Source organism: Scyliorhinus canicula, chromosome 10 (genome assembly GCF_902713615.1).
Source record: "Scyliorhinus canicula chromosome 10, sScyCan1.1, whole genome shotgun sequence".
NCBI classification, from domain to species: domain Eukaryota; kingdom Metazoa; phylum Chordata; class Chondrichthyes; order Carcharhiniformes; family Scyliorhinidae; genus Scyliorhinus; species Scyliorhinus canicula.
The window spans coordinates 169,162,352-169,188,517 of NC_052155.1; the positions used below are offsets into that span (position 1 = coordinate 169,162,352).

Below are 26,166 nucleotides of genomic sequence, written 5' to 3' on the forward strand. Positions count from 1 at the left end.
TCGGACATGACCATCTGTGGGATGTCAAGCCTCGAGAAGGTTTCCTTGCAGGCTTTGATAACTGACGCCGATGTGAGGTCCGGGAGTTTCGTTACTTCCGGAAAGTTGGAGTAATAATCGATGAGAAGAACATAGTGTCGGCCCATGGAATGAAACAAGTCAATACCAACTTTGTCCCACGGTGAGGTAGCCATCTCATGTTGTCGGAGTGGCTCCTTGCATTGTGCCGGCTGATGTTTTTGACACGTGTCACATGTGAGCACCATGTTTGTTATGTCCTCGTTTATCCCAGGCCAGTACACAGATTGCCGTGTTCTTCTTTAGCACTTCTCGACACCAAGGTGCCCCTCATGAATCCTGCGGAGCATGTCCGCCCGGAGCGCCAGTGGAATGACGATTCTGTCATTGCGCAGTACGATGCCATCCACCATGGACAGTTCAGTTTTAATGTTTTGGCTGCCCTCTTGGCCAGCCATGCTGAAGGTTGTGCATGACCTGGAGCAGGGTTGCATCTTCTCGTGTTGCCTGACGAATTTGCTGCAGCCTCTCGTCCGTTGCCGGGAGTGTCTCTCTGCACAACTGTGCATGAGCTTCTACATCGTTAATGGAAGCCGGAGGTATACTGTCAGCATTAATGGCTCGGGACAAGGTATCAGCAATTATTAGGTCCTTCCCTGGAGTGTAGACCAGCATGAAGTCGTACCTCCTCAACTTCATCATCATGCGTTGTAGGCGCGGCATCATGTCATTGAGATTTTTGTTGATAATGTTGACCAGTGGCCTCTGATCAGTCTCCACTAGAAATGTGGGCAGGCCATACACATAGTGGTGGAATTTCGTTATACCCGTGATCAATCCCAGGCACTCCTTCTCTATCTGTGCATACCTGCACTCTGTGGCGGTCATCGCTCTAGAAGCGTATGCCACTGGGTCCCAGTCCAATTGGTCATTCTGTTGAAGCAGCACCGCACCAATTCCATGTTGACTGGCGTCGGTGGAGATCTTTGGGTTTTGTAGGGTCGAAGAATACCAGCGTTGGAGCTGCCATCAATTGGTGCTTCAGATCCACCCACTCGTCTTGGTGGCCTGGAGTCCAGTCAAACTCCGTTGCCGAGGAAGTAGATGAATCCAAGAAACCTGAGCACCGCTTTCTTGTCACGTGGCCGCTGCATGTTCTGAATTGCCGTGATATTCTCAGTGTCCTGCATTACCCTGTACTCTGATATCGTGTCACCCAGGAAGGTCGGAGATGAACGTGCGCAGATGCACTTGGATTGGTTGAGCTTCAGCCCAAGTTGGTGGATTCTTTTGAAGACTTGCTTTAACCGAGCAATGTGGTCTTCCTCTGTCGTTGACCATATTATGATGTCATCAGCATATACTCGGACGCCATCAATGCCCTCCATCATCTGCTCCATAGTTCTGTGAAATATTTCGGATGCAGAGATAATCCCGAAAGGCGTACGGTTATAGCAGTGCCGTCCAAACGGTGTGTTGAAGGTACACAACAGTCGGCTGGAATCATCGATCTGCCTTGTGAGGCATCAAGTTTGGTGAATATGCAAGCCTTCGCCATTTCACTCGTTATCTCCTCTCGCTTGGGGATGGGGTAGTGTTCCCTGCAAATGTTTTTGTTCAAATCTTTGGGATCTAAACAGATTCTGAGCTCACCGGACGGCTTCTTGACACACCAACAAGCTGGTCCAGTCAGTCGGCTATGTGACCTGTGATATGATGCCTTGAGATTGGAGGCGTTGGAGTTCTGCTTTTAGCCTATCCCACAACGGAGCTGGTACCCTCCTTGGTGCATGAATTACCGGTGTTGCATCAACTTTGAATAGGATTTTGTACTTGTAGGGTAACGTACCCATGCCACAAAAGATGTCAGGATACTCACTGAGAAGCAGCTGGATGGCATCAGCCAGTCGTGATGAATCAATCGTGTTCATGGAAATCCTCTGCATCAGCCGCAAATCCTTGCAGGCTTGAGCACCTAACAGCGATGTTCGTTTGTCATCCACAATCTCAAAGCGTAATCCTTTTGTGACATTCTTATTGATTACTTGTTGGTGGCATGATCCCCTCGAGGTGATCTGGTTCCCATTGTAGTCTGTTAGCAAGTATCATCTCGTGTGTCCCTGGGATGGATGCGAGATCTTTGCTTGTCATCAAGTTTGCGGATGCTCCCGTGTCCAGCTTGAACATAATTGGGGAGTTGTTCACTTGCACCGTGGCACACCATTCGCTCGTGGATTCAATGGTATGCACGTATTGAGGCTGTGTGGTCAGCTCGTGCGGTTCCTCTGTGGCATTTATGATTCCAACGCCGTATGTGTTCTCCCAGGAGTGGAAATCTTGGTCTCGGAAAAATTTTCTTCGAGTGTCTGAGTGTCCATTTACTGTGCGAACCTTGAAGTTTCCATATCTTTGCGTTGGAGAGTAATATTTTGCTGTGGACTGACACTGGGAGACAAAATGATTCATTTTGGAGCACTTTAGACATCTTTTCCCCAGTGCAGGACATTTCCCTTTTAAGTGGCCGTTGCCACAACGGTAACACGTCATGGCGTTCGTGACGTCACGCGTTGGCAGCGATCGCGCATGCGCGACTCGCTCTTCTGGCTGGGTTCGGAACTTTGCATACTGCGCATGCGCAGTCACGCTGGAATGGGCGCCTGTGGCCGGAAAAGAATGCCTGTGAGCAGAGGCCACCGTTTCAACGGCTTCCACCTCGTGGAGGATTTTCTCCGCGTTTTGTTTTTAGAAACTCTAGGTACTGCTGTTTTTTCTGTCCTTGCTGTAAGCATTCTGCTATGGTAGTTTTTAAAAGTCAAATCATTTTGCTGCATTAATGATTACCTTAGATTTTCATCTGAGAGACCATAGATTAATTGATCCCTGATGATGGAGTCTGTTACATCAGCATAGTTACAACCTTGTGCTAGCAAGCGGAGATCTGTGACAAAATTAGAGATCGTCTCCCCATTTCGTTGGAATCTGTTACGCAGTTTAAAGCGTTCCCTGATTTCGTTTGGCTGTGATTTACAATGTTCATCAAATTTTGCAAATATCACTTGAAAGCTATTTTTACCTTCATTGTCACCATACGTAAAAAAAGAGTTATAAATGTCTACAGCTTGCCGGCCTACCGTTGATAGTAATATCCCAATATTTCTCTCGTCGGGGGCTGCATTTAAGGCAGTAGCTGCCATGTATATTTGAAGCTGCTGTTCATACATTTTCCGGTTACTATTTAAATTACCGGTAGTTTTTAGCAGCTCTGGAAGTGTTGTGTGGTCCATCGCTTTGGTTGGTTGTCTGGAATCCAAGTGCTGCGAAGTCTTCCACAGTCGAGTGGCCAGCCCGTCACTTTTTCTACTTATTTTGGTTCTTTCTGGCCTCGAACCTAATCTATCTAGTACTGTTAGATTAAAGCCAACCTGGTACCATGTTCTGTTACCTGTATGGCAGGTAACATGTGCTACTCAATTCAGTTACAGCAAAGGCTTTCGGAAAAAGGCTCGAAGCCGTCCAGACGTTTTACATAAAGTTTATTGAGTAATACAACTTAAATAATTGCGTGAGCTCTTACTTTAAGAACTGTACTAGTAGAAAGGTTCCAACTTTTCTATACACTACAACTAGGCCTGACCACACGAGCAGCCCTAAGCTGAATCTCTGCCTTTGTTCTGCTCACAGTCTAATCAGCCAAAGAGCCTTGAGGGCTGCTTGCTTCCCCCTTTATACCTGCCAGTGCTGCCCCCTAGTGGTCTTTCTATTTCCCATCAGCCCCTTCTGTACATACCCATATAAAGATCACTACAGTAGACAGAAAACGAGAACCCATTAGTGGATTTCTCAACAAGCACACCAAGGAAAGAGAGGTAATGAAGACTGATTTGAGCAACAGAAAACATTAGTCGTTGTATGCTGCTTCTATGCAGCAGCAACCAGTGGTATTTTTCATCAACAGGACGTTGCCAAAAAGACATTCCATCCGCCACACAAATGAGCAATGTGGCCTATAAATTTTAGTGCTTTTGTGATGCCACGTCTATGGGCCATACATCCCAATGACTGGTAGATCATATTAAGTAATGTCGCTTTCACTATACTCAAAAGGCTGGGTATTGACCATACCCAACCAGCCCATGCTTCGAAACTCAGGACATAATGTCCAACATTAGATATGTTTCCACAATTGGGCAGCACTTGTTGAACAATCCTCAGTGTGCTACGAATTACACGAACAGCCAATCCAAGATCATCAGTCAGGCTTGTAATGTGGTTCAACTATACTTTGGATTGGATTGGATTGGATTTGTTTATTGTCACGTGTACCGAGGTACAGTGAAAAGTATTTTTCTGCAAGCAGCTCAACAGATCATTCAATACATGGGAAGAAAAGGGAATTGAACAGAATTCAAGAAAATACATGAGAATACATAATAGGGCAACACAATATATACAATGTACTACTTAAGCATTACTTGCTAGAAGCTACATATATTCGTACACTCCCTCCACCACTGGCACACAGTGGCAGCAGTGTGTACCATCTACAAGATGCACTGCAACAATACACCAAGGCTCCGCAACAGTGCCTTCCAAACCTGTGACCTCCACCACCTTGTGACTTTAGGTGGTGAATAGGCTTGAGTTGAGTTACTGTAGAATTCCAGTGCTCGCTACCACCTAGAAGAACAACGGCAGCAGATGCACGGGATCACACACCATCCTGACTTGGAACTAACGTTTTCTTTCAATATCATGGAACTTCCTCCCCAACAGCACTTGCACTACATTAACTGCAGCAGTTGAAGAAGGCAGCTCACCACCACATTCCCAAGGGAATTTAGGGATGAGCAGTAAATGCTGGGCATGCCAGGGTCCCTCCCTTCCCAAGAACAACTAAAAAATACAGCACAGTGCTGTCAGTGCTGTACCATTTGAGGAGAGATAATGCTATTGGGTATTTGTCACGGTGGTCAGGCAGATGTCCCAGTGTTGTCACAAGTATTACACTTTCTGTTTACAATTGGGCTTACCTGGAGGTATAATATTTATTGGAGCAGACGTCATCGAGTCAGTTATGTGTTTTCTAGACTCGTGTTTGTGATCCTCTCTTCTGTCAACATCATGTGCTCTCATAATCAGTGCCTCCTCTCTGTTGAGGGCTTCAATATATTTCGAAAAAGACCATGAAAGCTGTTCAGGAAATTGAAGTAAAATCGGGTTTCTGATTGACTACAATTAAAAGCACCATTTTTGTTTCCCACAGTATAAAGTCCATAATTATTAACCCCCCCCCGACCCCCCCCCCCCCCCCCCCCCACCACACACCCCTCAAATTACACCATTTGTAAGGTATTAAGGAGCGCTCGCACTACCATTTAACACTCAATTGAGCATTGATTGGCAGCAGGCAGGACCTACATCCACCCTTGGAATGAGGCCCCGGCTGTGAGAGCTGTCAGCCAATCTGATTGGCGAGGAGTAGTACCGCATGCTCTGCCTGGGATGGAGTGGCAAGACCATTCTCAAGGTAAGTCCCAGGGGGGATGGAGAGTAGGGGACGCCTGGGTGGGGGTAGTGAGGACGGGGGTGAGGAGGGGGGTGAGGGGGGAGGGGGGGCGGTCACAGCATCGGAGAGGTAGGCCAGCGGTGGAGGGGTCCCGGAGCTCCAAGGGCCTGAGAAGGAGATTGCCCCAACTCTGAGGGGGCCTTCAGTGGGAGGCACACCCCCACCTCCCCGGCCAAGTGGTGGAAAAGTTTTACTGTCACTTCCCCACCCTACCTGCCGGCCTAAAGATTGTGGCTGCGTGGGATAAGGCTCTTCAATGGCTATTAAGTGGCCACTAGAGGGCATTAATAGGTGAAAGAGCAAGCATGAACTTGCATCTGGGTTTGGGTGGGTGGATTCCTGAGGGGAAGCGTGAAATTGTGCCCCATTATATATTTTTAAAAATATGACAGGCAATGGTGTGCAGAAGGTGGCTGATGAACTGCTTGGCCCCTGAAAAGATCACACCAGAGAAGACAATTAATCTAAGATGTATAAATGTAAGAAGCGAGTTTGGAAAGCTCTTCCAGGCTTTCATTGGGTTTATCAGGCAAGGTCTTTAGAAGTGGGAAGCCTGAGGGGGCAACATTATCGAAGTCTTTAGAGTTATAAAAATTTCAGTTCGAGTAATTAGAGATTCCACTTGTGGGGAAGAGCAAAACTGGCGACCATCCATATTAGGTAATCACCAAGAAATCAAACAGGGAATTGGGAAAAATAGAGAGTAATTGGGGAAAATAGTGCAGATGCAATTAGAGCTAAGATAGATAAACAAGCGAGGGAAAAAGGGAATAGAGTGTTGTGCTGATCAGAGCAAGGAAGGGAGGAGGTTCCCATGGAGAATAAATAACAAACTGGATGGATGGTTTGTTACTATGGCTCAGAGTGTGTGGTAGTAATGACAGCACATCCATAACGCTCTCCAGTTGGCCTTAACGGGGTAGATTTCTGCCCCAGTGCCTGGGGCAATCCCGCCCCTGAGAGCCCTGCCCAATCTGCTCTGGCAGTCCCGGCAGCGCCAGACCTCAGTAGTGGGCATTGCTGGGACTGCAAGCAAGCCCCGTGATGGGAGAGCAATGGTGACCGGTATAAGGCGTGTCCCCACTTTTCAAGGCAGAAAGGAATTGGGCACGCTTAAGGATAGAAGACAGGGGTGTTATGTAATAGTTCAGGCATTGTCAGGACACTTCAGGCTTCGTTCAGAACAAAACGGGTTTATTGATATGGATAGATTATTGTACAGGGCTCTGCTGCCTTGGGGCAGCAGCCCCTGGCTGCTCTCAGACCTCATTGTGTCCTCAAGCCAGGTGACCATCCTCTGCTATGCTGTTTTGGGCGGACACAACAAGCACTATAAACGGGCGATGCGTTTTGGTGGCCAGGCAGGAAGACACAAAGGGGCGCTTACATCTTGGGGAGGCTGTACATGATATGCACAGGGCAACTCCCCCCCCCCCTCCACGAATGACTAACCCCTACATTACCGTCTTATAAACAGTTGTGCTAAAAAAAAAGAGTTCTCACTCTCACTCACCTGCGCAGCATTTTGCGGCAGTGGCGGAGAATGGAGGGTATTAAGTGGGCAATAATTGGCCACTTAAGGACTCAATAGACCTAAGGGTGAGCAGCCTCGTGGGTGCCTTATCCAACAATCTCTCACCCTCCTTTATTCGGACCACGCCAGGGGTGGACGAGAAGATATAACATATTTTATATGCCCCCTCCCAACAGAAAAGATGCCCAGTAAGGGTGGAGGGCAAAAATCCCCACCCTGTGGCGTCAAATGTACAAGTATCAGAAACTACAATTTTGCCGCATAACAACGCGCAGGTGGCCATGAAACAAACCAGGGGAATAACGAGACAGAAATATGAACAGAAAATGTTGGAAATGCTATTGGCAATGAGAAAGTAGTCCCCTCATTCCTCACCTTTTGACTCTGCTTTGAATCCTGCCAACAAAAATTTAAGAAAAAAAAGTCATAAAACTAAACATTCTGAATGTGTGTGTTGCAATTCAGACATTTTCAAAGAATTTATCTTGTATTCACAGCATAAAGACAATTTCTATTGGCTGACCAAAGTTGCTATGAGCTGAAACGTGTGACTTTGTACCTTTCATGACTGGGAAAGTATGCCACAGGTCTTACAATCACTAATTTGTGAAGCTTTTTGATACCGCATAAATTAAAAAAAATAAATTTAGAGTACCCAATTCATTTTTTCCAATTAAGGGGCAATTTAGCGTGTTCAATCCACCTAGCCTGCACATCTTTGGGTTGTGGGGGCGAAACCCACGCAGACACGGGGAGAATGTGCAAACTCCACACGGACCGTGACCCAGAGCTGGGATCGAACCTGGGACCTCGGCGCCGTCAGGCAGCAATGCTAACCACTGCGCCACCGTGCTGCCCAATGCCACCTAAATTACATAGGATGTCCACCACAATTTCACATCTTCTTTGAAAAGCAGGAAATATCAGTCTCTGTGCCAATGTGCACAAGGTAAACCAATAGATTTATTTAAAAGTAAAACAATATGTAGAAGCAGTGAGATACAACTAGATGCAACCAGCTAATGCTGTGAACCCTCATCGCCATGATCATTCCCTGACAATCAATCCCCATCCTCCCCCATGATCTGTCATCCACTCCCCTACAATTGCCAACACCCCCTTTACACTCTACCCACAGTGCCCCATCCTCAATCCCTCACCTCCACCATCACTAAATCTACCTGCTCCTAGGTTGCAGCGTGCCCTGCCTGACAGGCTGCCAGGCTCATCGCCCAGGCTGCCGATTGGGTGAGGATCCTGGGGAAGAATTCTTCACACTTGCCCTACAATTAATACTCCAGGGTATCCATGTGCCAACCAAAACGATTCCACAACAAAGGCATCAGATCTAAGCTCTGCAGTGCTGCCACATCCAGTCGTGAATGGTGATGGACAAATAAACCACTCCCTGGAGGAGGAGGCTCCACAGATATCCCCATCCTCAATGATGGAGGAGCCCAGCACACATGTGCAAAAGACAAGGTTGAGGTATACGCAAGAACCTTCAGCCAGAAGTGCCGAGTGGATGATCCATCTCAGTCTCCTCCGGAGGTCCCCAGCATCGCAGGTGTCAGTCTTCAGCCAATACGATTCACTCCACGTGATATCAAGAAACGGCTGAAGGCATTAGATACTGCAAAGGCTATGGGCCATGACAATATTCTGGCGATAGTATTAAAGACTCCAGAACTTGCCACACCCCCTAGCCAAGCTGTTCCAGTACAGCTACAACACTGGCTTCTGCCCGGCAATGTGGTAAATTGCCCAGATGTGTCCAGTACACCAGAAACAGGACAAATCCAACAAATCTAATTACCGTCCTATCAGACTACTTTCCATCATCAGCAAACTGATGGAAGGAATCATGAACAGTGCTATCAAGCAACACTTACTCAGCAATAACCTGCTCATGGGCACTCAGTTTGGGGTCCGCCAGGGTGACTCAGCTCCTGACCTCATTACAGCTTGGTACGAATGTGGACAACAGAGCTGAATGCCAAAGGTGAGGTGAGAGTGACTATCCTTGACATCAAGGCACCATTTGGCTGAGTATGGTATCAAGGAGCCCTAGCTAAACTGGAGTCAATGGGAATCGGAGGGAAACTCTCCGTTGGTTGGAGTCATACCTGGCACGAAGGGAGATGGTTGGAGGCCAATCATCTCAGCTCCAGGACATCACTGCAGGAGATCCTCAGGGGAGTATCCTAGGCCCAACTATCTTCAGCTGCTTCATCAAATACCTCCCTTCCACCAAAAGGTCAGAAGTGGGGATGTTTGCAGATGGCTGCACAATGTTCAGCACCATTCGTGACTCCTCAGATAATGAAGCAGTCCATGTCCAAATGCAGCAAGACCTAGATATTATCCAGGCTTGGGCTGACAAATGGCAAGTTACATTTGCACCACACAAGTACACAGGCAATGACCATCTCCAACAAGAGAGGATCTAACCATCGTCTCTTGACATTCAATGACATTACTAGCACCAACCCCCCCCCCCCCCAACACAATCTACATTCTGGGGGTTACCATTGATCAGAAACTAAATTGGACTAGGCATATTAATACTGTGGCTACCAGGGCAGGTCAAAGGCTAGGAATCCTACGCCAAGTAACTCACCTCCTGACCCCCTCAAAGCCTATCCACTATCTACAAGGCACATGTCAGCAGTGTAATGGAATATTTTCCACTTGCCTGGATGAGTGCAGCTCTGACAACACCCAAAAAGCTCAACAACATCGAGGAGAAAGCAGCCCCTTGATTGCTCCCCCTTCCGCAAACATTCAAACCCTCCACCAGCGATGAACAGTGGCAGCCGTGTGTACCATCTACAAGATGCACTGCAGTAATTCACCATGGTTCCTTAGCCAGCACCTTCCAAATATGACTGGCACGAGCAGCAGATACCTGGGAACCCCACCACCTGGTGGTTCACCTCCAAGTCACCACCCTGACATGGAAATATATCGGCGTTCCTTCACTGTTGCTGGGGCAACATCCTGGAACTCCCTCCCTAACAACACTGTGGGTGTACCTACACCTCAGGGACTGCAGCTGTTCAAGAAGGCAGCTCACCACCACCTTCTGAAGGGCAACGTAGGGACGGCCAATAAATGCTGGCCTAACCAGCGAAGCCCGCATCCCATAAATTAATTTTTAAAAACTCATCCCTGCACTCTGAAACTGGGCCTCAGGACAATTCGGGCCCAATAGAGTTAAAGTTGACCGTAGCCACTTTTTAAAAAAATTAATTTTCCCTACCTCTAGTCACAGAACCTGTTCAACATTCCTGCTGAAATGGTTCTAGAGTAGCTGCACTCCTGCAGAATTGCACATTACAAGAGTTGCAGCTGATTTCTGGGATGATGGATTAGACCAGACATCCTGCACACCTTCCTAAAGCACAACTATTGAACAATTCTTACTGAAAGGTGGTCCATTTTCTTTCTGGCTGTAGCAAATCTCCAAGGTTGAGATTGGAAGGTGGGCAAGGAAATGGCCAGGTGGTCTACATTCAAAAAGGCATCTTGGGTCTTCTGCTAGAAGAGTTGCAGCAGAGATCACCAGGCATATTTCAGGCTGAGGGAATCCCTGCTCTGTGCAAGATTGTGCAATGAGCATGAGAGAAGGTGGTTTGCTCAGTGAATCTTGCCCCAGGCTCACGTATTTGTGTGAGTAGACGAGATGAGGGGCGCGGGTTAACGGCCTTGTCATGCCCAACTTGGTGACATGACCAGACCGTTGAATCTCACGAGAGGGAACATTCTTTCTGAACCTACCTTGTCTAATTCTGTTAGAATGTTCTAATTTTCTATGACACCCCCTCCAGCTCCATTGGACCCACCATTATTTTATTTCTGTGTTGGATTACCATCACTCCTGCCCTCCACCCCACTGCAAGGCTTCCCCGTTCCTTGCTTTCTCTTCCCATGTGTCCCTTTTTCTCCGACTGTTTGCTTGTTTAAAAGATATAAAAAATTTGAACTTCTTTCACTTCTGATGGAGGGTCACCCACCTGGTAGATCAGCCTGGATAGTAACCCCCCCCCCCCCCCCCCCCCCCCCCCCCCGCCACCCCCGCCACCCCCAACAACGGGCAGGACAAAATGGGGTAAAGGTTAACAATCTAGAACTGCGAGTGCAACCCCAATCCGTTGCACACACGTCCTCTACCATTTTTATGATGGCAAATGACTAGTCATGCAACAGTCACATCTTGTGCATCTTATTAATCAGGATCTTACGGGACCCTGATTTAAATTGAACAGTCACAGCTCAAGAAACCCCGACAGTGAAATGGAAGTTGCCAGCTCAGAAAGGTAGGTGCTTTTTACAGTTCTTCTTGTGCATCAGGAGGTTCAGGAGTAGTCCTCTCCTTCCTGTAGCCACCATTGGCAGCCACCCCCATATCCACCCCCTCCCTCCCTAAATGTTCCTGGCTTCTTGCTGCTGGGTTTCCTTCCCGTCTCTCAGTTTGAAAGGAACAATATATAATGAGTCCGAGTCCCTTGTCTTGCCAGTCTGTCCATGCACCTTGCCCATAAATGTTTCTCTTTTTTAATACATTTTTTTTCCAATTAAGGGGCAATTTAGCATGGCCGATTCACCTACCTTGCACATCTTTTGGGTTGTGGGGGTAAAACCCACGCAGACATGGGGAGAATGTGCAAACTCCACACGGACAGTGACCCAGAGCCGGGATCGAACCCAGGTCCTCAGCGCCGTGAGACAGTAGTGCTAACCACTGCGCCGTCCCACCCTGCCCATAAATATCAGGACTTTTAACTTTAAGTTTCTCCATCTCCCCAACCCCGTAGATGCTGACTGACCTGAACGCTTCCAGCACTTCCTGCCTTCGTTTCACTCTGATCTGGCGTTGGTTTATCACTTCCACCCTTTAAGGAGAGTTGGCTTCCACTGGACCTGCTGCCAATATCCAGAGAATGTAGCTGTTTGGCAGGCTCAGATTTGCCAACCTGAATAAAATCAACAAATCTTCAGTGAGTCACTTTATATGGACAGGAGTGAGAAATTAAATCGATAACATTCAGGAGCTCAGTGACATGCTGCATATAATAAACTAACAGCCTGCATTATAGAGTCCAATTGTGCCCTCGAAGCTGTGATTTATGTTGTTGCTCTCTCATTACTCGAGTTCCTTCTGATCATACATCAAGTGGGAATTAGGTCTGCAATTTATTCCCAGGCCTTGAACACTGCCATTCTTAAGAGAGCTGTGAGAAAGCATACATAGATGTCTAATCATAGAATTTACAGTGCAGAAGGAGGCTATTCGGCTCATCAAGTCTGCACCAGCCCTTGGAAAGAGCACCCTGCTTAAGCCCATGCCTCCACCCTATCTCCGTGAACCCAGTAACCCGACCTAAACCTTTGGACACTAAGGGGCAATTTAGCATGGCCAATCCACCTAACCTGCACATCTTCGGGCTGTGGGAGGAAACCGGAGCACCCAGAGGAAACCCACGCAGACACGGGGAGAACGTGGAGACTCCACACAGGCAGTGATCCAAGGCCGGAACTGAAGCCGGGTCCCTGGTGCTGTGAGGCAGCAGTGCTAACCACTGTGCCACCGTGCCGAACGCTGCTAATTTTAATTTGGATTTTAATATTCCCTCTCGGGAGCAGAACATTTTTGATGTTACCATTCCCTAATTTCCAGTGAAAAGAAATTGTGGTAAAGTGCTCATCCTTCGAGCTGAGCGCTTCTTCACAGAAAAACAATTAAGATCCTAGTTCAGTGGAATCTCTGATGTGGGTGTTAATTGTATATTAGTTGTATTTAATTCTAAGTCGGTAAAGGGCATCACGTGGGTTATAAAGAGAGATACTGAGTGAAACTTTACTTTTCGGCAACTATTCTGTGCGACCATGTTTTAGTCTGGAAAGTCCTTTGGTAATGAAGGATGAGAAGGGGACCAATTTTTGCTCAGTGTTATATTTATTTACAGAATGAAGCATCAGTCTCCTAACTCAGTCACACGCAGTGGGCTTGTGGTGTTATGATCCGGTTTGGGACGAGTAACTTTTTATTTAAAGTCGACAAAGTTTGAGATTCAAGACACTTGCCAAAAGGATATTCTATATTCAATAATCTAAGGGTTTCAGTGAAACCTAAATGAACTTGACAACACCAAGTCGTAAAGATAGAGCAATTTCTAATATTGACTTTATACTCTGGACGTACACGGTTAATACAGGGTACATGTGAATTAACAGGCAAACAGCGGTTAGAAACATCACACTGCACAATAAATGTCAGATGCGGCCAAGACAGGTTTCTCAACAACCCATCCAGATACAAATAAACACTGCGAGACGACTAATCTGGTGAAAACTCTGTCTCTCTCACAAGGGATTCCAATCTTCATCTTCAAAGATCTCACCATGATGTTCTCTCCAAAGGTTGCCCCAACTGTGACTGCCCCATTAACTGTTCATCTCAGAGGGGTTCAATAGAACATAGAACATAGAACAGTACAGCACAGAACAGGCCCTTCGGTCCTCGATGTTGTGCCGAGCAATGATCACCCTACTCGAACCCATGTATCCACCCTATACCCGCAACCCAACAACCCCCCCCCCCCTTAACCTTACTTTTTAGGACACTACGGGCAATTTAGCATGGCCAATCCACCTAACCCGCACATCTTTGGACTGTGGGAGGAAACCGGAGCACCCGGAGGAAACCCACGCACACACGGGGAGGACGTGCAGACTCCACACAGACAGTGACCCAGCCGGGAATCGAACCTGGGACCCTGGAGCTGTGAAGCATTTATGCTAACCACCATGCTACCGTGCTGCCCCAATCTTGTCTCCCGAGATTCTGTTCCCCTGGATTCCCGAGTTGACACTCCAGCATCGGCTCACAAGCACAACATCAGCTTTTCGCTCGGGCTGAGCAGGATGCTACTGCTTCAAAGGGTCCTTTGACCCAGTGGCCCACAGCACAGAGCCACAAACATTCTGCTGGCTTTCTCAATCACCAGTGTTTCGTCTAATCTCTCTTTGATCACAACTTAAGTCTGCCAACAGCAGCTCCTTTTTTAAAAATAGAATTTACAGTGGAGGCCATTCGGCCCATCGAGTCTGCACTGGCTCTTGGAAAGAGCACCTTTCCCAACCGCACACCTCCACCCTATCCCCATAACCCAGTTACCCCACCCAACACTAAGGGCAATTCTGGACACTGAGGGCAATTTAGCATGGCCAATCCACCTAACCTGCACATCTTTGGACTGTGGGAGGAAACCGGAGCACCTGGAGGAAACCCACGCACACACGGGGAGAACGTGCAGACTCTGCACAGTCATTGACCCAAGCTGGGAATCGAACCTGGGGCCCTGGAGCTGTGAAGCAATTGTACTAACCACTATGCTACTGTGCTGCCCACGGGACCTCTTTCTCTGCTCCTCTCTCTTAACTGGGATCTCTCCCTGTCCCCTCTCCCTCTCCAGAGCTTGGAACTCTTCTCCTGGGACCTCTCCCTGGCCCCTCTCCCTTTCCCCCATCTAGAACTCTTCTCCTGGGACCTCGCCTTGTCCCCTCTCACTGCCTGGGACTCTTCTCTTGGGACCATCCCTGTCCCCTCTCCCTTTCCTGTGCCTGGAACTCTTCTCCTGGGGCCTCTCACTGTCTTGGCAATTTCAATGCTTTCTTGGCTGACCTCTCAACTATTCTGATTATTCTGAGTCTAACATCCACCTACTTCAAAACAACTCATTTTTGTAGCTAGTTTTACCTCAATCTTCAAGACGGTCTTAAGTGTGCTTTTACTTTGCATCAGCTCTTGATCCTTTGTGCTTTTCTCCTCTAAGTCTGGCAGGAGACTTTCAAGAGCGAGTCGACGTCGGAAGTCAGAAAATTCAGGCCACAGTTTGAACAGAGTATCAAAAACTGCCATCTGTGGAGGGGAATCATCGTTACTTTTGTAAATTAAAATATGCCTGAGAAATCCAGATCATCAAATCAACCAATTGAGAATATCTGCAGCTAGACTTCTCAATGGACAACGCCAACCTTCTAGGATTCTTTGAGGAGGTCATAGAAAGGAGAGACATGGGTAGTAGTAGACATAATGAATCTGATTTGCAAAAATCCTCTCATAAGGTACTGCAGAGTAGATGCATGACTAAGATGAGAACAAGGGAAGTCAGAGAACAAGAATGAATAGCAAGCTGGCTACAAATCAAAAGGCAATAGAGCTTAAAGGTCATTTCTCAGACAGTCTAAAGCTGGGGAATTAGAGTTCCTCAAGGGGCCACATTTGCTCCTCATGTCCATAATTTGGACTCTGAATCAAAACTATGATTTCAACATTTGCCGGTGGTAGTGTAGTGGTATTGTCACTGGACTCCGAAGGTACAGACCAAGAACAATTCCCTGGGGACCCGGGTTCGAATCCCACCACGTAGATGGTGAATTTATTATTTTTTTTAATTTAGAGTACCCAATTCATTTCTTTTCAATTAAGGGGCAATTTAGCATGGCTAATCCCCCTACCCTGCACATTGTTGGGTTGTGGGGGCAAAAACCCACGCACATGGGGAGAATGTACAAACTCCGCACGGACAGTGACCCAGAGCCAGGACTGAACCAAGGACCTCGGCGCCATGAGGCCGCAGTGCTAACCACTGCGCCACCATGCTGCCCTTGAAGATGGTGAATTTCAATTCAATAAAAATCTTGAATTAAAATTCTGAGAATGACCATGAAACCATTGTCGATTGTTACAAAAGCCTACCTGGCTCACCAATGTCCTTGGGTCCTTGGGTGGGTGAGGTGGGGGCAGGGGGGGGGGGGGGGAATCTCCATCCTCACCTGGTCAGGCCCACATGTGAATCCAAACCCACAGCAATGTGGTTGACTCAGATATGGCCTAGCAAGCCACTCAGTTCAAAGGACATTAGGCATGGGGAACAAATGCTGACCCAACCAGCAATGCTCACTTCCCATAAATGAATAAAAAAGGCAACACTACGATAGGTGGGACAGTTAATACAGAAGAATACTGTGACAGCTATGCTACAATATTAATTATTTTTCAGAATATTTATATTGTTGACAAATTAACTTCCATGCAGATTTGTGTGAGGTGATATGATTCGGTATGAAGAATAAGGAGGCCGCGTGCTCCTTTTAAAGAGAATAAGTGTCTAAATAGGGTACAGGAGTAGAGAGATTTAAGGGCGTAGAGATACTTAAATCATTAAAAGGAGCAACACCGGTTACTGAAGCCGTCGAGAAAGAAATCAATGCACAGAAGTTCATTTGTGGCAGATTCCCTAAAGATCAGGGGCAAAACCCCCACCATGTTGCCCCCCCCCGCCTCTCCACCGTCCCTCCTCCCCAGTGCCCCCAGGCTGACTGCCTGATTTTGAAGATGGCCTCCTTGGATTCCCACAACAGCCATTCCACTGGCTTCACATTTTTAAATGGGTGTACTGAAACGTCTCCTGCGTGACCACTCGCTGAGGAGGCGGTTAGAATCAGGTGGCCATTCGATAGGGGGTCCGTCCCGTTAATGGAATGGAGATTGAGCGTGATTGGCGATTACTGGTTTCTCGCCGCACCGCGGCAGGATCCGGACCTCGCCAACAGGAGCAGGCCGGTTAGATCAGAAAACACGGCGCCCAGCATGGCGCCCGATTTCGGCCTCACCCGCGGTCTAAGCGGCCCACTCATTTTCGCGAGGCCGGTAAATCGTGCCCATTAACATCTACGGGGAGACCATAACTAGGTTCCATAGATAAAAGATCATCATTAATAAACCCAATAAGGGGCAGCAGGGTGGCCTAGTGGTTAGCACAACCGCCTCACGGCGCCGAGGTCCCAGGTTCGATCCCGGCTCTGGGTCACTGTCCATGTGGAGTTTGCACATTCTCCCCGTGTCTGCGTGGGTTTCACCCCCACAACCCAAAAATGTGCAGAGTAGGTGGATTGGCCACGCTAAATTGCACCTTAATTGGAAAAAATAATTGGGTAATCTAAATTTATTTTTAAAAAAATTAATAAACCCAATAAGAAATGTAAGAGAAACTTCTCTACACAGAGAATGGTTAGAATGTGGGGCGCGATTCTCCACTCCCACGGCGGGTGGGAGAATCGCGGGAGGGCCGCTCTGGCAACCCCCACGATTCCCCCCCCCCCCCCCCCCCCCCCAAATGGCGTGTCGCGTTTTGCAACACGCCGCTCGGAGAATCGCGGGCCGCCGTTCCGGATCCGGATCCGATCCGGATGGGCCGAGCGGCCTGCCGTTCCCGGTCGCTGCCGGCGTGAACATGGCACCAAAAGCTGTTTTGTGGCTTGTGGGGGGGGCGGAGAGGGGAGTGAGCACCACGACCGTGCTCGGGAGGGGACTGGCCCGCGATCGGTGCCCACCGATCGTCGGGCCGGCGTCTCAAAGGGACAAACTCTTTCCCCTCCGCCTCCCCGCAAGATCAAGCCGCCACGTCATGCGCGGGTTTGAGCTGTCAGGTGTCGTGACATCAGCCGCGCATGTGTGGGTTGGAGCCGGCCAGCTGACGTCATTAGGCGCACCGGCCGCTCCATTCTCGGCGCGCCGGGCCTTGACACCAGCGACAAGGCCCCACGGCCGAGATTTACGGCACGGCCCTCCTAGCCCCCCGGGGAGGGGGGGGGAGAATAGGGGGCAAGGAGCGGCCTCCGACCCCGTCGTGAACCTCTCCGGGTTCCACGACGGCGTCGGGCCTTGCGGAGAATTCCGCCCGTGGTACTTATCACAAGGAGTAGCTAAAATGACTTTCATAGGTGCATGTAAGGGGAAGCTGGATAAAGACATAGGTGAGAAAGGGATAGAAGAATATGTTGAGGAAGTGGGGTAGGAGGTTCAAGTGGAGCATAAATACTGGTATACACCTAATAAACGAAAAAGCCTGTGTCTGTGCTCTAAGCACATTGTAATGCTATGTAGGTTGTATCCTATTTTCTCATGTGATTCACCTACATTGCAGAAGTAAAATAATTTCCCATCGGGAATTGAATAGCATCAGTGCCCAAACACTCGTGATTTTGTTTTTAAAAGCTGGGTGTGGTAGTCTGTGTAGAGGTATTACGGTACCTAGTAATGCTGGAACACCCTTGGTAGATAATGTATGCTTTCCATTGGTCGAGCCTGTTTGGTAGCTCCGCCCTGCAAGGCGGGGTATAAGAGCCCGTGCCGCCCCAGCAGCTTCCTTTCTGTACCTGGGCTGCTGGGGGAACCATCTAGCTTATTAAAGCCTTCAGTTGGACTACAACCTCGCTTTAGAAGTAATTGATCGTGCATCACTGGGCATGCTGAAGTTCTGGCCTCCGTGAGCTGGGGGGATTGAACAAAAATTACACAACCAAGCTAAATACTAAATGGACTTCTCCTCACAAGCTTCCATGGGGAATAAATTGATGCCGCTCAGCCACCTTAGTGAGCTCCTCCACACTCCTTTCTTTGTGTACCTGCGCTTCTCTGAAGATATATGGACCCTGCTCTTCTCGATGGTTAATAATTGTATGTGCATACTCTGGTGGGATGTCAATCTGCACAGTTGGCGGGATGTTGGAATGGATAAAACAATTGATGATAACACTGATCTTATTCTGAATGGTTTCCTCACTCGCATGGGAATGGCATAAGTCCTGAAGATAAAAGCACAGGAAAGTGGTCCGTGTATTCTCTTCTGTGCCAAATAGATACAGATAACAAAAACAGGAATGTACACACATACACACACACACAAACCCATGGGGCTACATTTTACAGGATGCTATTGTCCTTGGCCCGTACCAGATAAAAGGTCAGTGGCGGAGCCCATCTGCAATCCTGACGGCTGTCCCACAGCAGTTTAACGCCGGGAGAAGTATTCATTACCCCAGGACGAGACCTGTGCGGGAGGAAGTCCTGCCTTAAAGAGCTGTCATCCAATCTGAGGGCTGCGAGCCCGGCAGTCACAGCAGCAGCGGTGGTCACTGCCGGAAACCTCAGCCAGTTCCACTACACCAAGGAGCCCAGGTGAATCCATGCACGGGAGTCTGAGTGGGGGGTGCCCTGAGGGTAAGCAAAGGAGATTCGCCCCTCCTACCTCATGTCCAACTAATGCCACCAAGTGGCTTCCCACTTGACATGGGCCTCAATCCCTGTGGGTAAAACACTGACTGCAGTGGGTGAGGCCACTAAGGGGCCATCAATTGGCCATTTAAGGACTTCAGTAAGCCCAAGGGCTGGTGCACTGCCTGACATGCCCCAACCCTGGAAAATTTCAGACAGATTGGAGGTGGTAAGGTAGATGGCAAGATGGCCACCCATTGGAATTAAGTGACACCCCACACCCCCCCCCCCCCCACCCCCCACCCCAACCTTCAAACCTGCCTACGGGGAGCATAAAATTTCTGTCCATTCACACAAACACAAATCATTTCATCAACGGCATTCTTTGTATAGAGAATGTGATATACCTTAAACATTTGAGTCATTTGAAAGTAGTTTTGAATTATTACTTACATTTTTTGATTAGACTCCATTATCCTGTACTTCATTTACCTTATATTTTTGAACCTCAAGCCAAAAGATAACATTATTCTCCATCAATTCTCCCTTCGATGTCACATACTTCCGAAATAGGAGAGCTGTTACTGGATTTAGCAAAGCTTTACGGAATGCAATGATTTCTTTTGATGAGGCAGTCCATTTACTATCTATATGCTGTTGGAAACAAAAGTGCTCGCAATTACTTGCTGATGCGCTAACAATTGCACATAAAGACTCAAATCGGTACAAGAGAGGCTTTATTACCATGACATGTTATTCCTTCGACTGCAGCTATAGAATGGCAGCTCAGGAGAACTCATGAATATTTATACTGCTCCCTGTGGGCGGAGCTAGCCAGCAGAGGCTTACCGGCAAACCTGTAATACAAGTACTGCTGTACATCCTCTAATACAGACACACACATATATATACAGTGATAGATCACCACATTCACCCCCGGCGGTGCTGGTGGTGTTGGTGCTGTGCTGGCGGTGTTGGTGCTGGCCAGTGGCTGGATGACTCCGGGAGCGTGCCGAAATCTTCCATGTCCTCTAGTGTGGGGAGGGGAACGAGGGCTGGACCTGGTGGGGCTGATGTTGGGGGCGCCGGGGAAAGGGAGGGTGGTGCATGGGTGGGGAGGTGTGTGGGCGTGGGATCAGCACCCGAGGAGGCAGGTCCCTGAGCGAGACTGTATCCTGGCAGCATACTGGGGGTTCGAATGGAGCAGGTGTACCCTGTTTACCAGAGGGTCTGCCTTGTGGAACCAGACATGCCTACGAAGAAGGACTGGCCCTGGAGCAGCAAGCCAAGTCAGGAGCGACACCCCGGATGTAGACTTCCTAGAGAAGGTAAAAACACGTTCATGGGGTGTGTTGTTAGTCGCAGTGCACAGCAGTGACCGAATGAAGTGGAGTGCATCAGGGAGGACCTGCTGCCAGCGAGCGGCTGGGAGGTTCCTGGACCGTAGGGCCAGCTGGACGGCCCTCCAAACCGTCCCGTTCTCCCTCTCTACCTGCCCGTTTCCCCGGGGGTTGTAGCTGGTCGTCCTGCTGGAGGCGATACCCCTGCTGAGCAGAAACTAACGCAGCTCATCGCTCATGAATGAGGATCCCCTGTCACTGTGGATGTAGTCAGGGAAACCGAACAGAGTGAATATGGAATTGAGCGCCTTGATCGGACGTCATATCCGGGTATGGGATGGCGAAGGGGAACCTAGAGAATTCATCGACCACACTAAGTATGTAGGTGTTGCGGTCGGTGGAGGGGAGGAGCCCTTTGAAATCCACGCTGAGGCGTTCAAAGGGGCGGGACGCTTTCACCAGGCGCGCGCGATCTGGCCGGTAAAAGTGCGGCTTGCACTCGGTACAGACCTGGCAGTCTCTGGTGACTGTCCATACTTCCTCGACGGAGCAGGGCAGGTTGCGGGCTTTGACTAGGTGGTACAACCGAGTGACCCCCGGATGGCAAAGGCTCTCGTGCAAGGCACGGAGCTGGTTCACTTGTGCGCTGGCACATGTACCTAGGGAGAGGGCGTCTGGGGGCTCATTGAGCTTGCCGGGGCGATACAAGATCTCGTAATTATAGGTGGAGAGCTCGATTCTCCACCGCAAGATTTTGTCGTTTTTGCTCGTGCCCCGTTGCGTGTTGTTGAACATGAAGGCTACCGACCGTTGGTCAGTGAGGAGAGTGAATCTCCTGCCGGCCAGGTAATGCCTCCAGTGCCGCACCGCTTCAACGATAGCCTGGGCCTCCTTTTCAAAGAGGAATGTTGAATTCCGGAGGCATGGAGGGTGCGGGAAAAGAATGCCACGGGTCTGCCTGCCTGGTTTAGAGTGGCGGCAAGGGCGACATCTGAAGCGTCGCTCTCTACTTGGAAGGGCAGTGTCTCGTCTACTGCATGCATCCCGGCCTTGGCTATGCCTGAGCGAATACGGGCGAAGGCCTGTTGTGCCTCGGCCATGAGGGGAAATTGCGTGGACTGGATCAGTGGGCGGGCCTTGTCCGCGTATTGTGGGACCCACTGGGCATAGTAAGAAAAGAACCCCAGGCATCGTTTGAGAGCCTTGGGGCAGTGGGGGAGGGGAAGCTCCATGAGGGGGCGCATGCGGTCGGGATCGGGCCCCAGTAGTCTGTTTTGGACTACGTAGCCGAGAATGGCTAAGCGGTCTGTGCTGAATACACACTTCTCCTTGTTATAAATGAGGTTGAGGAGAGATGCGGTGTGGAGATATTTGGCAAGGTTGGCGTCATGGTCCTGCTGGTCGTGGCCGCAGATGGTGACATTGTCTAAGTACGAAAACGTGGCCCGCAGTCCGTACCAGTCAACCATTCGGTCCATTTCTCGTTGAAATACCGAGACCCCGTTAGTGACGCTGAAGGGAACCCTAAGAAATTGATACAGGCGACCGTCCGCCTCGAAGGCAGTGTAGGGACGGTCCGATTTACAGATGGGGAGCTGGTGGTAGGCGGATTTCAGGTCAATTGTTGCGAAGACCCGGTACTGTGCAATCTGATTGACCATATCAGATATGCGGGGGAGAGGGTACGCATCGAGCTGCGTGTACCGGTTGATGGTCTGGCTGTAGTCCACGACCATCCTGTGTTTCTCCCCAGTTTTAACTACTACCACTTTGGCTCTCCAGGGACTGTTGCTGGCCTCGATAATACCCTCCCGAAGCAGCCGCTGGACTTCGGACCTGATGAAGGTCTTGTCCTGAGTGCTGTACCGTCTGCTCCTGGTGGCGACGGGCTTGCAATCTGCAGTCAGATTGGCAAAGAGGGAGGGAGGGTCAACCTTGAGGGTCATGAGGCCACAAACGGTGCGTGGGGGTAGGGGCCCGTCGAATTTGAGGGTGAGGCTCTGGAGGTTACATTGGAAGTCCAGGCCCAGTAAAAGTGTCGCACAGAGGTTGGGGAAAATGTACAGACGGAAACGGCTGAATTCAACGCCCTGTACGGTGAGTTTGACCAGACAGAAACCCCGGACCGAGACAGAGTGGGATCCAGAGGCCAGGGAGATCCACTGGTTGGTAGGATGGACCGCGAGGGAGCAGCGCCTTACCGTGTCCGGATGGATGAAGCTATCTGTGCTCCCGGAGTCAAGTAGGCAAGAGGTCTTGTGGCCGTTGATGAGCAACGTCGTTGAAGCGGTAGCCAGGTTGCGAGGATGGGATTGGTCGAGTGTCATGGAGGCGAGTAGCGAGCAATCATCCAAAGAGTCCGAAGAGTCTGATGAGTAGCGGCAGCGACCCGGGTCCCGTGGTCCAGTCCCGAGGGGAGGACAAAATGGCGGCGTCTGAAGTACCTGCGGGGAAGAAGATGGCAGCGCCCATGCAGCGCATGTTGTGGGAGCGGGGCAAGATGGCGGCGCCCACTGATCGCACGTGGAGTCGGGGGAGGAAGATGGCGGCGCCCATGGTGCGAATATTACGGGGGCGGCGAAAGATGGTGGCGCCCACTGATCGCACGTGGACCTGGGGGGGGGAAGATGGCGGCACCCACTGATCGCATGTGGTCCCGGGAGCAGCGGACAGCGGGGCCCATTGCGCGATCGGCTGGGGGAGGGGAGAGAAATCGGGCGCGATAGCGGCAACTGCGCGGGCCTGACACACCGCTGCAAAGTGGCCTTTCTTGCCACAGGTTTTACAGGTCGTGGCGCGGGCCGGGCAGTGCTGGCGGGGGTGCTTCTGCTGGCCGCAGAAGTAGCAGCGGGGACCCTCAGGGTGCGCGGTGCAGCGAGCAGCGCAGGCATACTGCGCGGGAGCGGCCCCAGTCGGGGGGGGGTCGGTTGCGGGGTCCACGAGGGGTAGGATGGGTGGGCCGCGCGGCGGGCGGTATAGGATTGTACGTTACGAGAAGCGACCATCATAGAGAGCGCTAAGGTCTTTGTCGCCGCAAGTTCGAGCGCCGCCCCTTTCAGCAGTCGTTGCCGGATGGGGTCCGATGCAATCCCCGTCACAAAGGCATCTCGCATGAGGAGATTCGAATGTTCCGTGGCCGTGACGGCCTGGCTCTCGCAGTCCCGTACTAGAGGGATAAGGGCCCGCCAGAAGTCATCAATCGACTCACCCGGTTGCTGGAGTGGGGAGTACATGCCTCGCAAACAGAGTGTTCATCGACTGGACGTAATTTTCTTTGAGAAGTTCCATGGCGCGGGCATAGTTCGGCGCGTCCTGAATCAGCGGGAACACCCTGGAGCTCAACCTTGAGTCGAGGAGTTGAATTTTCTGAGCTTCCGATGGTGTAGGGTCCGCTGAAGTGATGTAGGCCTCGAAGACAGCCAGCCAGTGGTTAAAGTCTTTTCTGGCATTCGGCGATTGCGGATCCAGCTGCAGGCGGTCGGGTTTAATTCTGATGTCCATGATGCGAAAAATCTCACGGTAATAAATTGATGCGCTAACAATTGCACACAAAGACTCGAATCGGTACAAGAGAGGATTTATTACCGTGAGATGTTATTCCTTCGACTGCAGCTGTAGAATGGCAGCTCAGGAGAACTCATGAATATTTATACTGCTCCCTGTGGGCGGAGCTAGCCGGCAGGGGCTTACCGGCAAACCTGTAATACAGGTACTGCTGTACATTCCCTAATACAGGCACACACATATATATACAGTGGTAGATCACCACACTTACATCATCTGCATTTTCACAAGCCATGAGAAGAGAATTGCGAAAATTGTGCTTCTAGTGTTTCCAACTTCTGCAGCTTTCTCATGATCTTTATTAGTGTCGCAAGTAGGCTTACATTAACACTGCAATGAAGTTACTGTGAAAAGCCCCTAGTCGCCATACTCCGGCCCCTGTTCGGGTTCACAGAGGGAGAATTCAGAATGTCCAACTCACGTAACAGCACGTCTTTCGGGACTTGTGGGATGAAACCGGAGCGCAGACACGGGGAGCGCGTCCAGACTCCGGCACAGACAGTGACCCAAGCCGGGAATCGAACCCGGGTCCCTGGCGCTGTGAAGCAACAATGCTAACCTAACCACCGTGCTATCGTCATGGCCCACTGAACCTTTGGAAACATCAACAGCATTTGACGAGGAAAGCTCTGTTCTAGCTTTAAGATGAAATCACAGCCTGGAGATTTTCAATTTTCAAACCTCCACAAAATGAACAAGAGAAGGGGCGGGCTTCGCCGTCTGTTTCAGCACGCCGTCGGGATTCTCCGATTCGCCGGCTGGTCAATGGGGTTTCCCATTGCGGGGCAGCCTCACGCCGTCGGGAATCCCTCAGGTTGCCGGCAAAACGGAGCATCCCGCCGGCAGAGAATCCAGCCCAAGAGCTCTGAAGTTTTGGAAATTTAATGCCATCTCTATTCTTGCCAAATTGGAATGACAATTCATAGGGTGAAACATGGTGGGGAATTTTACCAACGCCTCCCCTCCACTCCCCCAAATGGGTGAGGTGCGATGTCGAAATGTAAAAGAAAGCTCAAACCTCAACCCAATCTGCATCAAACTTGCTCACTTCCCATGGAGGTGGGATGGAGTGGCCAGGCAGCCAACCTGTTCCCAGGAGGCAGATCGCTCATTTCATAGAATTATAGAATAATACCACAGACCGAGGCCATTAGGTTCAGAGAGGCTGCTCCAGCCCCTTTGAAGAAAATTTAGTGAGGTGCGCATGCCTCAGGTTTTATCTTTCTCCAGGTTTTTATGCTGGCTCAAAGGGTTTCCTAGGCCGTGGCCAGCGAAAGGGAGGGAAGGACTGCAGCATTGAAGAGGTAAGTGCTTTTCCAGCATTGTTGTGGTCGAGGAGGAGGAGGAGTGCTTCCCCGAGCCCTTCCCTCTGGTCACTCCCCTCAAACTGTTAACCGCCCCAAAGATTGAGTCCCTCCCCGCCCACTTCACGATCCAATACCCTTTCGATGCCCTCCACGGCCCACAATTGCCTCTTCGCCCTCCAATCACTTTCCTTTCATGATCTTCTGTCCCGGAGCACGCCGGCATTCTACCCACCCCCGTTAATGCCACCCCCAATCACCAACCATTCCCAGCATCACCCCATGAGTCACCCAAGATTCCTGATTGCCTCCCCTCCCTCCTCTCTGATCTGCAGCTGTGTGGCCTGGTGTTGCAGGCCTACCCTACCCCTCACTCACACCTCCCCACTCACCTCCAATTGGGCTGACTGCGGCTGGGGGACAGATTTCAAAATGGTCAATCAGCTCCTTCTGTTGAACTCAACACAAACTAGGGTAACCTATTCTTCCAGGTTTCCCTAACTGCAAACTACCTACACAATCTACCGCTTTAAAATCAGGGCCTTAATCTCTTTGTGGTTGCTTCAATATAAAGAAATAAACAGCTTAACCTATTTTAATGCACTCTTAACTGTCCTCAGCAAAACAAATACACCCCTAAGTTCTGTGATCAATGATAGTTCCTCAGTTATAAAGCCAGTACTTCATAAATGGACTTATTCTGTCATAAAGTATACATTTCTGAGTCACACCATACAGAACCACTTGTAAAACACAAATATTTTATTATTGGGGCC

At 49.8% G+C, this 26,166-nt stretch overlaps 1 protein-coding gene across 4 annotated transcripts in view; it reads right to left on the reverse strand.

The window, feature by feature from the left end:
- LOC119972762 (regulator of G-protein signaling 22-like) overlaps positions 1-26,166 on the reverse strand; it is a 142,011-nt gene that overhangs the window by 16,038 nt on the left and 99,807 nt on the right. For 3 of the 4 annotated variants that reach the window (XR_005462150.1, XM_038810088.1, XM_038810087.1), the window contains exons 21-26: positions 19,675-19,836; positions 18,594-18,773; positions 14,881-15,042; positions 11,948-12,094; positions 7,494-7,514; positions 5,049-5,208 (exon numbers count right to left, since the gene is read on the reverse strand). Coding sequence is in view for 3 of the 4 variants with exons in the window: in XM_038810088.1 (XP_038666016.1) it covers positions 5,049-5,208; positions 7,494-7,514; positions 11,948-12,094; positions 14,881-15,042; positions 18,594-18,773; positions 19,675-19,836 (832 nt within the window). In the remaining variant the exon portion in view is untranslated. The remainder of the gene's footprint in view (positions 1-5,048; positions 5,209-7,493; positions 7,515-11,947; positions 12,095-14,880; positions 15,043-18,593; positions 18,774-19,674; positions 19,837-26,166) is intronic. The other variant, XM_038810089.1, reaches the window with a different exon arrangement.